This window comes from Mya arenaria, chromosome 9 (genome assembly GCF_026914265.1).
Source record: "Mya arenaria isolate MELC-2E11 chromosome 9, ASM2691426v1".
Lineage (NCBI taxonomy): Eukaryota > Metazoa > Mollusca > Bivalvia > Myida > Myidae > Mya > Mya arenaria.
The window spans coordinates 35,585,333-35,599,487 of NC_069130.1; the positions used below are offsets into that span (position 1 = coordinate 35,585,333).

The window sequence follows — 14,155 nt, forward strand, 5'->3', positions numbered from 1 at the left end:
TAGTCGTGCACGGAAATGTTTTAAAATTACCTTAATCTAAACTGATTTATTTCACAACGATTGTGAAACAAGTTATAACATCATTATATTAATCACTCTCGTTGGCACGATGTTACGCGAGAGTGTGGGGGAAACCGGAGCACACAGAGGTAACCCACCTGTCCGGCTCACATCAAACTCACATATCACTTTTTGTACGAATTTGGTGCAAGATCCACGTCTCTAGACCTCTTACTATATCACTCCTCCACACTTGACGTCAACCGTCATGGGGGCTGGTATATATAGTATATGTTGGAAATTGCATAAATTAAGGAACGGATGGCACTTTCCTGTAGTATGCAGGGTTTGGCTACAGACGTCTCTCTGTAGAAAATGCCCTTCGAGATTTTCTGACATTTTTAAGCCGCAGAAATGCAGTTTTTTATGCTAGAGGAGTGACCCCTTTGATAAATGTGACAAAAATTAAACACTTTAGGGTTAAATCTCACTAAATATTGTACAGGACATCAAAGCAGCTCATTCCCTTTAAACGACTGTGCGACAGACGGCCGTTTTTTATTCGTTTAGTCAGATCGACTTGATTGGGACGGCTCGGTTCACCACAAACCAACATGTTTTGAGAATGGCTTGATGGTGACATTTTAGCGATCGATCTTCCGTATCAAATATTAACAAATATGCGTTGAAACGTGTAATGGACGGGAAATATTACAGGGAAGAAATAAACAGTAAAACCAAAAAGTATACATTGGTAAGTTTGCAACTGATTTCAAGATATAAATAAACAGTTCTTACATAAGATTGTTGACTGCTATAAAAATGTAAAGAACATCGACAGACCATAAAATTTGGCAATAAGAGTTACTGTTATGCGGCATAAACTCAATAATTCATATCAGAAAACAAATGTGTTAAACTACAGAACGAAGTAGAGCCCACGTAATGATGTTAAAACCTTTGAAATAGAGTGGATGAAGTTCATGCCTTGTCGCATTAGAACACACGACAGGGGCAAAGCATGCGCTCTGGAAAATGATTATCAAATGTTTAGCAGCTAGAAACAAGGAGTTTGGTTTAGTGACAAGGTGTTTGGTTTAGTGACAAGGAATTTGGTTTAGTGACAATGTGTTTGGTTTAGTGACCAGGAATTTGGTTTAGTGACAAGATGTTTGGTTTAGTGACAAGGTGTTTGGTTTAGTGACCAGGAATTTGGTTTAGTGACAAGGTGTTTGGTTTAGTGACAAGGAATTTGGTTTAGTGACAAGGTGTTTGGTTTACTGACAAGGAGTTTGGTTTAGTGACAAGGTGTTTGGTTTAGTGACCAGGAATTTGGTTTAGTGACAAGGTGTTTGGTTTAGTGACAAGGAATTTGGTTTAGTGACAAGGAGTTTGGTTTACTGACAAGGAGTTTGGTTTAGTGACAAGGTGTTTGGTTTAGTGACCAGGAATTTGGTTTAGTGACAAGTTTGGTTTAGTGACAAGGAGTTTGGTTTAGTGACAAGGAGTTTGGTAAAGTGATAAGGAGTTTGGTTTAGTGACACGGAGCTTGGTTTAGTGACAAGTTTGGTTTAGTGACAAGTTTGGTTTAGTGACAAGGAGTTTGGTTTAGTGACAAGGTGTTTGGTTTACTGACAAGGAGTTTGGTTTAGTGACAAGTTTGGTTTAGTGACAAGGAGTTTGGTTTACTGACAAGGAGTTTGGTTTAGTGACAAGGAGTTTGGTAAAGTGATAAGGAGTTTGGTTTAGTGACACGGAGCTTGGTTTAGTGACAAGTTTGGTTTAGTGACAAGTTTGGTTTAGTGACAAGGAGTTTGGTTTAGTGACAAGGAGTTTGGTTTACTGACAAGGTGTTTGGTTTAGTGACAAGGTGTTTGGTTTAGTGACAAGGAGTTTGGTTTAGTGACAAGGAATTTGGTTTAGTGACAAGGAGTTTGGTTTACTGACAAGGAGTTTGGTTTAGTGACAAGGTGTTTGGTTTAGTGACCAGGAATTTGGTTTAGTGACAAGTTTGGTTTACTGACAAGGTGTTTGGTTTAGTGACAAGTTTGGTTTACTGACAAGGAGTTTGGTTTAGTGACAAGGAGTTTGGTTACAAGGAGTTTGGTTAAGTGACAAGGAGTTTGGTTAAGTGACAAGGAGTTTGGTTTGAAATGAAACACGCCGAACTGTTAGCTTTAAAGTTTAACATTGTATCTCAAGTTATTTAAACTATATAGGTGATTTATTCACTTGAAAATACAGTTGTTTGAGATTGAAACGTCCTTGGAAACATCATACAGTCTCAGCGAGACGTCAACGACCATCATGGTGGATTCTCGTGAAAGAGCAAGGCTGCAATGGCGGGGTAAACTTGAATTTCTTTTCACCAGCATCGGCTTTACAGTTGGACTTGGGAATATATGGCGCTTTCCCCATCGATGCTATGTTAACGGTGGAGGCGCCTTTCTCTTACCCTACGCTATTACCTTGCTGTTGTGCGCATTCCCGATGCTGTTTTTGGAAATGTTTCTCGGACAATTCGCCTCTGAGGGAGCAATTAGTATCTGGAAAATATGTCCTTTGCTCAATGGCGTCGGATGGGCAATTATTTTCAATTCGACGTTGACAAATATATACTACTCAGTTATTGTAATGTACTCTGTTTACTATACATTCGTGGCTTTTGTGAATATTGGTGGACCGCTGCCATGGCAAAGTGTGAACAACAGTGCTATTTCTGATCACTGCTTAAATTCTGCAACACCTGAGGATTATTGGAATAAGATTGTTTTGCGAGTACACGATGATATAGACACGGAGAAAAAGGACTTTGACAACTTAGGAGCCATCGTCGGTCGAAATAGCCTCTGTCTACTATTTGTTTGGCTGTTTGTGCTATACTGCTGTCTCCGTGGTATACGCTCTATAGCCAGGGTAAGTGCTAGTTACAGCTATCTATGTGGTAGTGCTAGTTACAGCTGCAGTTTTGTAATTGATCTTCAGCCAGAGTCAGTGCTAGTTACAGCTAGCTATGTGGTATATAATCAATAGCCAGGGTAAGTGCTAGTTACAGCTGTCAGTTTTGTAATTGATCTTCAGCCAGGGTCAGTGCTAGTTACAGCTATCTATGTGGTATATAATCGAATGCCTGGGTAAGCGCTAGTTACAGCTGTTAGTTTTGTAATTGATCTATAGCCAGGATAAGTGTTAGTTACAGATGTCTATGTGATATACAATCTATAGCCAGGGTAAGTGCTAGTTACAGCTATCTATGTGGTATATAATAGATAGCCAGTATGTCTATCTGGCTGTATGTGTGGTATACACTCTATAGCCAGGGTATGTGATAGTTACAGCTGTCTTTCTGGTGAATTGTCTTTCGTCAGGGTAAGGGCTAGAAACAGGTTTCTGCGTGGTATGCGCTCTACAGCCAGGGTAAGTAATAGTTACAGATGTATGTGTGGTAAACGCACTTTAGGCAGGGCTAGTGCTAGTAACAGCTATTTGTGTGGTATATGCTCTTTAGCCAGTGTAAGTGCTAGTTTCAGATGTCGATGTGGTAAACGCTCTATAGCTAGGGTGAGTAATAGTTACAGGCGTCTGTGTTGTATACGCCATATGACCAGGGTAAGTGCTAGTTACAGTTGTCGGTGTTGTATACGCTCTATAGCCAGGGCTAGTTGCAGCTGTCTGTGTGGTATATGCCCTATAGCCAGGATGAGTGCTTGATATAGCTGTCTGTGTGGTATATGCCCTATAGCCAGGATGAGTGCTTGATATAGCTGTCTGTGTGGTATATGCCCTATGGCCAGGATGAGTGCTTGATATAGCTGTCTGTGTGGTATATGCCCTATAGCCAGGATGAGTGCTTGATATAGCTGTCTGTGTGGTATATGCCCTATAGCCAGGATGAGTACTTGATATAGCTGTCTGTGTGGTATATGCCCTATAGCCAGGATGAGTGCTTGATATAGCTGTCTGTGTGGTATATGCCCTATAGCCAGGATGAGTGCTTGATATAGCTGTCTGTGTGGTATATGCCCTATAGCCAGGATGAGTGCTTGATATAGCTGTCTGTGTGGTATATGCCCTATAGCCAGGATGAGTGCTTGATATAGCTGTCTGTGTGGTATACGCTATTTAGCCAGGATGAGTGCTTGATATAGCTGTCTGTGTGGTATATGCCCTATAGCCAGGATGAGTGCTTGATATAGCTGTCTGTGTGGTATATGCCCTATGGCCAGGATGAGTGCTTGATATAGCTGTCTGTGTGGTATATGCCCTATAGCCAGGATGAGTGCTTGATATAGCTGTCTGTGTGGTATATGCCCTATAGCCAGGATGAGTGCTTGATATAGCTGTCTGTGTGGTATATGCCCTTTAGCCAGGATGAGTGCTTGATATAGCTGTCTGTGTGGTATATGCCCTATAGCCAGGATGAGTGTTTGATATAGCTGTCTGTGTGGTATATGCCCTATGGCCAGGATGAGTGTTTGATATAGCTGTCTGTGTGGTATATGCCCTATAGCCAGGATGAGTGTTTGATATAGCTGTCTGTGTGGTATATGCCCTATAGCCAGGATGAGTGCTTGATATAGCTGTCTGTGTGGTATATGCCCTATAGCCAGGATGAGTGCTTGATATAGCTGTCTGTGTGGTATATGCCCTATAGCCAGGATGAGTGCTTGATATAGCTGTCTGTGTGGTATATGCCCTATAGCCAGGATGAGTGCTTGATATAGCTGTCTGTGTGGTATACGCTATTTAGCCAGGATGAGTGCTTGATATAGCTGTCTGTGTGGTATATGCCCTATAGCCAGGATGAGTGCTTGATATAGCTGTCTGTGTGGTATATGCCTTATAGCCAGGATGAGTGCTTGATATAGCTGTCTGTGTGGTATATGCCCTATAGCCAGGATGAGTGCTTGATATAGCTGTCTGTGTGGTATATGCCTTATAGCCAGGATGAGTGCTTGATATAGCTGTCTGTGTGGTATATGCCCTATAGCCAGGATGAGTGCTTGATATAGCTGTCTGTGTGGTATATGCCCTATAGCCAGGATGAGTGCTTGATATAGCTGTCTGTGTGGTATATGCCCTATAGCCAGGATGAGTGCTTGATATAGCTGTCTGTGTGGTATATGCCCTATAGCCAGGATGAGTGCTTGATATAGCTGTCTGTGTGGTATATGCCCTATAGCCAGGATGAGTGCTTGATATAGCTGTCTGTGTGGTATATGCCCTATAGCCAGGATGAGTGCTTGATATAGCTGTCTGTGTGGTATATGCCCTATAGCCAGGATGAGTGCTTGATATAGCTGTCTGTGTGGTATATGGCCTATAGCCAGGATGAGTGCTTAGATATAGCTGTCTGTGTGGTATATGCCCTATAGCCAGGATGAGTGCTTGATATAGCTGTCTGTGTGGTATATGCCCTATAGCCAGGATGAGTGCTTGATATAGCTGTCTGTGTGGTATATGCCCTATAGCCAGGATGAGTGCTTGATATAGCTGTCTGTGTGGTATATGCCCTATAGCCAGGATGAGTGCTTGATATAGCTGTCTGTGTGGTATACGCCCTATAGCCAGGATGAGTGCTTGATATAGCTGTCTGTGTGGTATACGCCCTATAGCCAGGATGAGTGCTTGATATAGCTGTCTGTGTGGTATATGCCCTATAGCCAGGATGAGTGCTTGATATAGCTGTCTGTGTGGTATATGCCCTATAGCCAGGATGAGTACTTGATATAGCTGTCTGTGTGGTATATGCCCTATAGCCAGGATGAGTACTTGATACAGCTGTCTGTGTGGTATATGCCCTATAGCCAGGATGAGTACTTGATACAGCTGTCTGTGTGGTATATGCCCTATAGCCAGGATGAGTACTTGATACAGCTGTCTGTGTGGTATATGCCCTATAGCCAAGATGAGTGCTTGATATAGCTGTCTGTGTGGTATATGCCCTATAGCCAAGATGAGTGCTTGATATAGCTGTCTGTGTGGTATATGCCCTATAGCCAGGATGAGTGCTTGATATAGCTGTCTGTGTGGTATATGCCCTATAGCCAGGATGAGTGCTTGATATAGCTGTCTGTGTGGTATATGCCCTATGGCCAGGATGAGTGCTTGATATAGCTGTCTGTGTGGTATATGCCCTATGGCCAGGATGAGTGCTTGATATAGCTGTCTGTGTGGTATATGCCCTATGGCCAGGATGAGTGCTTGATATAGCTGTCTGTGTGGTATATGCCCTATAGCCAGGATGAGTGCTTGATATAGCTGTCTGTGTGGTATATGCCCTATAGCCAGGATGAGTGCTTGATATAGCTGTCTGTGTGGTATATGCCCTATAGCCAGGATGAGTGCTTGATATAGCTGTCTGTGTGGTATATGCCCTATAGCCAGGATGAGTGCTTGATATAGCTGTCTGTGTGGTATATGCCCTATAGCCAGGATGAGTGCTTGATATAGCTGTCTGTGTGGTATATGCCTTATAGCCAGGATGAGTACTTGATATAGCTGTCTGTGTGGTATATGCCCTATAGCCAGGATGAGTACTTGATATAGCTGTCTGTGTGGTATATGCCCTATAGCCAGGATGAGTGCTTGATATAGCTGTCTGTGTGGTATATGCCCTATAGCCAGGATGAGTGCTTGATATAGCTGTCTGTGTGGTATATGCTCTATGGCCAGGATGAGTGCTTGATATAGCTGTCTGTGTGGTATACGCTATTTAGCCAGGGTAAGTGCTGGATACAGCTGTCTTTTTGGTATATACTCTGTATCATGGATAAGTGCTATACCTTTATAGCCAGGGCAAGTGCTAGTTTCAGCTGTATGTGTTTAACCTATATTACAACATCACTCACACCCTAGTTTGGCTCGAATCATTGACCTTTTGGGTGATTTGCGAACACATGTAATTCTACAGCGCTCTCACCCTTGTTGAGTTCGAACCACAACATTTTGATGAGATACAAACGTCGTCTCCACTTCACCGACCTCACCCTTGATGGGTTCAAATCTATTATATTTTAAGTGAGATGCAATTATCTTTACACACAACAGCGCCCTAATCTTGGTTGCACAACCCAAAATGCCAAAAATGAAAATTTCAGAGGTTGTCACTAGTTCATTGGCTGTTTTTCTTTACCTTTCTGATAAGTGCTTCAATCAAGACGAAATTACGCTCAAACAGTTTAACAAGATAACAATCAGCAATGGCAAATTTAACAACAAGGGAGAGAGCTATGAATCAGAAAAATTAGATGTAATACATATACACAGGTTATGTTACACCAATAACATAATCACAACTACTGGCGCAGATCTTTGTTGCAATTATCGGGTCTTTAAATTCAAAGGGATCGGTTTACAAAAGGTAAAAAAAACTTTACTTGTTTCTATAATTTCAGGTAACCTACGCTACAGCCACGTTTCCCGTGCTTTTTCTGCTTATTATGTTTGTTCGAGGTGTGACACTTGACGGGTACAAAGAAGGACTCAACTACTTCTTTAAACCTGACTGGAGTAAACTTTCCGACATGGCAATATGGTCTAGTGCCGCTAGCCAAGCTATGTACTCCATGGGGACGGGCTATGGGGCACACATAGTCCTTGCTAGCTACAACGAATTCCATAATAACACTTTCAGGGACGGCATTATTCTTTGCATCATCAACACTGCGACAAGTATCTTCGGAGGGATTATAGTGTTTTCTTTCCTAGGTTATGCCTCAGTGAAGAATAATCAACCAATGTCGGAAATAGCTGACAATGGACCTGGAATGATATTTATTTCTTACATACAAGGGATATCCGAGCTACCCGGATCGGCATTCTGGGCGTTCCTGTTCTTCGTAATGGTTTTTACACTTGGGGTTGATTCACTCTTTGTGTTGGTGTGGACAATATACGCTTCGTTGGAAGACATATTCCCTGAGAAATTCTTTCGGTGGAAAAAGTTCATATTATGTTCGATCTGCCTTGTTCATTATTTGTTGTGCCTACCATTAGTGACGGAGGGTGGAATTCATATCGTGGTTCTAATGGACCAGTATACATCCAACCTGAGTTTAGCGCTTTTCTTGCTTCTCGAGGCTATAACGGTATGCTGGATATATGGACTCAAGAAGTTCGTTGCTGACATGGAGCTGATGGTTGGGAAAAGATTCATCTGGATGCAGTGGTATCTCCGGGTCACATGGCTCACCACTGTCCCAGCCTTTTGTTTAGTGAGTTATTTTCTTTTCCCATTTTGGTCACTACGTAACAAATGTATTTCTCTGTTATAAAAGTGTTATTATTATTAAAAAAAATATTTATCTATTTTAAACCTTAGTCTGTGTTGGGGGCCTCCATCACAGAGAATATGTTGTGATACTATGCATAATTTGACTTTGAAAGTCCAGATTTCAAATAAATATACACCCAGCTATTTGTTTTAAAATATACCTCATTACTGTAACCGTTCTATAAGCTCGTAATTTAATTGTTCCTTCTTGCACAACCGCTCCCTTTCCTTGCCTTGCAGTTTCTATTCTTCGCGTCTGCCATCAGTTATCAACCGTCCTCCTACAGTGAACAGGAAGTGACGTCATCTGGGGAAGCAGTCGGCTGGCTTATTACAATAACCCCTATTCTGATCACGTTGGCGTTCGCCGTCATGCACATATTTAGACATCGCACTCCGGGAAAATCCTTCAAAAGCTTAGTAATACAATTTTCATTAAACATTATTTATAAATCCCTAATTAATACGTATCTTAATGTTGCACAAGAATTGGTTCGGTTGTGTTCGATTTTCTTGACGTCATATTTCCTATTGTCACGCGACGTTAGAAAGGCGTTATGAAATTCAATGTTAAATATTAAGCGTTACATTTGACCTTTATAAATGTTTTCTCTGCTGGGTTGAAACATCGTAAAATATAGATTTAATTTGCAGTTATGGTTTTGAAATAAATAAAACTTATCAATTAGCGACATAACTCATTTAACTTTAGTACTAAGTTGTTTGCTTGTGTTTTATTTTTTGGTAGTTTAATAAAACGAAAATATCATCTACCAGACACATTAAAACGAAGTGCTATTTATAACCAGATCCGCGAGGCGACCGTTGAAGGCTCAAGATGGGAACCAAGAACACCCGAAGACAGAGTCGGAACTCGCTACGATGACAACATCTATATCCGGCCCGTCACAAGCAACGCCTAACGCGGAGAACATGGGAAAGAGTTGTGTGTCTACGCATGTGCGTGTCCGTGTGTGTGTGTGGCATATTGGTACATCATAATATCCCTGTCCATTCAGCTAATCTGTCAGTATGTTGGCACATTCTTATAGTCCTGTCTTGCTGCGACTCTGCAAATATTTAAGCACATTTTAATAGTCCGGTCTTTGCAACAACTCTGCCAATACCTGGTCACGTTTTTAAATTCCTGTCCTTTCAGGAACTTTGTCAATATTTTGGCATATTATAATATTGATTTCTTTGCAGCGACTCTGCCTGCCTGTGTTTCCACATTCTAAAATTCCTGTTCCTGCAGTGACTCTGTTATATTTTAGCAACTCTGCTTATGTGGTTATGGATTTAAATATTCCTGCCCTTGCAACGACCAGGGGCGTTCCTGATGCACTTTGAAATGGTAGCCAATATGATTAAGTAAGGCTTGGAAATGTGAAAGTCTTTCATGAAGGTTGCCTCCAACTGCTATATGGGGTGTTGTATTACATATAAACTTGTCTTTATTGCATGATTGTTAATATGTTATTATGTACTTCACATATATTGCCTGAAGGATCCACATACTATAATCGAATGACTGAGAAAAGTAGTATATATCAATTGTTTGACCATTTTAAAACCATTAAGCTTGATTATCCGGATATTTTATTGTTTTGTCCAGGGATTTTAATTTACGTTCGAGAGACTTTTTAGATTTTATCCCAAACGATAATCTTGACTTTATATTTGGTGACGTAGAATACGAGGGAAGTAATTTTGAAATTCCACGAAACAACAAAGATATTATTCGAGGGAACAATTTTGGTAAAACATTAGTGAACTTTTGCTGTATTTTTGATGTACATCTATTCAATGGAAGATTCCCAGGTGATATACGGGGAGAATATACTTGCTTTTCAAACGACGGAGTTAGTACCGTTGATTATATGATAGCCTCTTCTGGTTTTTTTCAATATGTTGCGGATTTTTCAGTCTTGAATAAGGACGAACCTGATCATTTTCCTATCTCATGTAAATTGAAATTTAAAGCGAAAGATATGTTACAAAGAAAAGAACTGCTAGATGATATAAGTAGTAGTAGTAGTAGTAGTAGTAGTAGTAGTAGTAGTAGTAGTAGTAGTAGTAGTAGAACGAAAACAGAAACATACTGTTGGCGGAGTTCGTTTAAGGATATTTTTGCTAACAATGTCCGGCATTTACTACAATTGCCATCCTCAGCACCCCAGCGAATCATAACCTATATGATACCCTGGGCAAATCAGCTGTAAAAATCTCGTACTCATAAATAATCCAATGAGATCACTGCTTACAAATCGTTTTAGGCAGGATATTGTTCAATATGCCGATAGCTATTCACAAAGGAGAGTCTTTCATTTTGGTTATCGGCTATTTCATTGGCCGGAAAATACTTATGAATATTCAAGAATTACGAAGTTTCCCTAGCCAATTTGCCCAGGGTACCATAAAGGTTATGATACGCTGTGGTGCCGAGGATGTACAATTGCACGCACATGAAATATTACAGTCTTTGAATGAGGGTGTTAACCAATATATAAATAAGTTAACAGCACTATATTATGAAGCTGGGGAATGTATGAAATTTAGAGCAAAATACGTGTCTGATCAACCTCCGTGGTGGGATGACGAGTGTTACACCTTAAAACAACACAAAAATTCTGGTTTACGCTCATTTCGCTGTTCGAATAATATGTATGACTTGAGAATATACAAAGATAAACGCAATGCGTTTAAGACCTGTTGCTGTAGGAAACAGTACGACTATCAACGTAGAAACAGATTGAACCTTGTAAACAGTCCTAATCCCAACTCTTTTTGGAAACAACTGAAACTTGGTATAAAGAAACCAAATACTGTGTGTAGTATCTCTCCAAATTAGTGGTTTGATTATTTCAAAAGTTTACTATATGACGATAACGCTGTGTAAGTTGACCCTAATACTGAAAATATTCACAATTCAATTGATCATAGTGCTAGCCCACTTAACGATCCGTTTACCTTAAATGAGAGAGAACTTGCTACTTCTAATCTTGTTAATAATAAAAGCTGTGGATTAGATGGAATCCCTTCCGAGTTTTATAAATACACTTGTTCTGATAAAGGACCTTTTTTGTTACACTTATTTAATAGCATTCTGTCGACTGGCATTTTTCCTGAGTCTTGGGGGCAAAGTATTATATCTCCTGTGTACAAATCTGGACCCAATACTGTACCGGGGAACTACCGGGGGATATCTATAACTAATACAATGTACAAAATATGTTCAGGTGCCATTAATAAAAGGCTATATAATTGGGCTGAAGACAACCATAAAATTGATGAATGTCAAGCTGGGTTTCGTCGTAATTACTCGACAGTCGAAAACCTATTCTGTTTACAAGCCATGGTGCAAAAATATCAATCAAAAAAGGGAGGGCGCTTCTACTGTTTATACGTAGCCAGGCCTAAAAAAAAAATACATTTGGTTCGGGTTACCCGACCCTACCTACGGAATAGGCGCCGACCCTACCGTTTTTATAGTCAGTTTGAAAAAAAAATGAAAAACTAAAAATTTATTATTAAATTAAATTATTTTTTTATTGCTTTTTAATATTAAGTTTAAACCTTAAATGCTTGTACAGAAGATAGCTTTAACACCATTCTCCAATGATGAAAATTATATTCTTATATAAAACCTAATAAAAAAAATAAAAAAATAAAAAATAAAAACCCTACCTACCCTACCTGTTTTTTTTAAGGATGTAACCCTAACCAAACAATTTTTTTTTTAGGCCCCATTCGTAAGGCTTTTGACAAAATAAACCACGTTAAACTGTTCCAATCACTCCAAAATATAGGTATACATGGTAATTTTTAAGAGTTCTTGAAGCTATGTATCACGATTTAAATTCATGTGTTAAAACACCAGATTGTGCAACAAACTTGTTCCCATGTAATGTCGGTACAAGACAAGGAGACAAGCCAAGTTCGACAATTTTTGTCCTATTCATTAATGAGTTATCAGCCCTTTTACGAGAAAATTGTGGTTCTGGGATTTTCATTACTAATGACATGCCTGATATTATTTGCCTAATGTTTGCATATGACGTAGCTAATTGTGCGGAAACGGTGTTTAAATTGCAACAACAATTAAACGTAATAGATAGTTTTTGTTCAAATACCGGTATGGAGGTCAATCTTGATAAGACTGAAATAATTGTTTTTAGAAATGGTGGCCCTTTACGAAATAATGAGAAATGGTTCTTTCGTGGCGTAAATATAAAACCAATATCTGTTTATAAATACATGGGTATATTGTTTAGTCCACAGTTGTCATGGACGCCAGCACAAGACAAACTAGCAACTCAAGCTCAAAAAGCTATTTTGCTATTAAACGTTACCAGAAACCTTTTGGTTATTTTCCAACAAAAGAACTGTTTAAAATGTTTGACACTATGATAAAACCTATTCTATGTTATGGGTCCCAGATTTGGAGATATACATTCTGTCCTAAGATTGAATATGTACAAAACGATTTCTGTAGGAAGCATATTGGTGTTAATAAAAGCACTAATACATGTATGATTCTTGGTGAATGTGGAAGATTGCCTTTATGTATAAATTATTTCTCTAATTGTATTAGATATTATTGCAAATTATTACAACTTTCTAATAATAGATACCCTAAACAATGTTACTTAATGCTCAAGTCGTTGGATGAAGTTGGACGCACTTGCTGGGCAATTTATATTTAGAATGTGCTTTTTATGTATGGCTTCGGTTATATCTGGATATCTCAAGATGTTGGCGATATATCTATATTTATCAGTGTTTTTAAACAGAGAATTATTGATTGTTTCAACCAAAACTGGCACGATTCTATTAACAGTTCCAGTCGGTGTTTTCATTATAAAGAATACAAAACTTTGCTTAATGTGGAACGTTATTTATCTTTAGACATACCGTACACACACAAATTAGCTTTTAGCAAATTTAGATGTTCAAATCAAAAATTGTTAATTGAAACTGGTAGGCATAATAATATCCCAAGAGAAGAACGCGTTTGTCGGTTTTGTCTAGATAATATTAACATTTTTGTTTTAGACTGTGAATACCATGCATTCTTTATATGTTGTAAATATAATGATATACGAACGCAATATTTATTTAATTGGTATTCTAATGGTACTGAATTCGAAGATTTTTATACGTTATTAAACACAAACCAATATGAAGATTTACGAAAACTTAGCTTATTATGTAAACCATCTCCTTCTAATCATTAATGGTTAAGGGGAAGTAATCATGATTTTTATTTACACTTTGCTTGTATCGATTAATTACCCTGACACAACTCATGCCTTTCTTGTATGTTATGTATTTTGGGCCAGTGGCCTTCAATTACTCAATAAACTGTTGACTTGACTTGACTTGACTTGGTTAGAGCGGGACGGGTGTTTCCCCTACCGTATACCGTTTTCTATGATATAAATAAAGATATAACTGTTTCCAGCATTCGAAATGCAACCCTTCAGTGAAATTGCAATAAACTATAATCATTAAATCATTGTTTGCAGATACTACTCATTATAAGTCTTCATTTTTTTATTCCTGATTTGGAGATTTTATCATTTGTCTTTATGAGGAACCAAAACGGATTTATACGCCTGGGCGTACTGGCATATTGCAAGGTACGCTCCTGATGTCGACTCTGCCAATATTTTAAGCATATCTTACAATAGTTTAGTACATTATGATATACCTGCCCTTGAAGCGACTTTGACAATCTTTCGGCACATTATAGTATTCCTGTCCTCACAGCAACTCTTTCAGTATTTGGGCACATTCTATTTTTTCGTGTCCTTCAACATCGCTACCAATATTTTGGCATATTCTATTATATTTGAGGGTTCTTTTTGAACGATGTAG

The 14,155-nt window shown here is 39.0% G+C and overlaps 1 protein-coding gene across 2 annotated transcripts; it reads left to right on the forward strand.

The window, feature by feature from the left end:
- Nucleotides 1–690: 690 nt before the first annotated feature.
- On the forward strand, nt 691–13,651 carry LOC128245445 (sodium- and chloride-dependent glycine transporter 1-like). 2 transcript variants are annotated; one of them, XM_052963599.1, is made up of 4 exons: nt 691–754; nt 7,398–8,216; nt 8,516–8,695; nt 9,085–13,651. In XM_052963599.1, exons 1-4 carry the CDS (start codon nt 698–700, stop codon nt 9,196–9,198), a joined length of 1,170 nt encoding a protein of 389 aa, XP_052819559.1. In that variant the 5' UTR covers nt 691–697; the 3' UTR covers nt 9,199–13,651. The 2 variants fall into 2 exon arrangements, with proteins under 2 accessions (XP_052819559.1, XP_052819558.1); XM_052963598.1 differs by lacking the exon at nt 691–754 and adding an exon at nt 773–2,916.
- Nucleotides 13,652–14,155: the final 504 nt, after the last annotated feature.

Excerpts from the sequence above, each read along its gene's own strand:
- LOC128245445 (XM_052963598.1), top strand. The coding sequence starts at position 2,308 with ATGGTGGATTCTCGTGAAAGAGCAAGGCTGCAATGGCGGGGTAAACTT. Across the intron at positions 2,917-7,397 it reads GTATACGCTCTATAGCCAGG|GTAACCTACGCTACAGCCAC; the intron begins GTAAGTGCTAGT and ends CTATAATTTCAG. Across the intron at positions 8,217-8,515 it reads CTGTCCCAGCCTTTTGTTTA|TTTCTATTCTTCGCGTCTGC; the intron begins GTGAGTTATTTT and ends CTTGCCTTGCAG.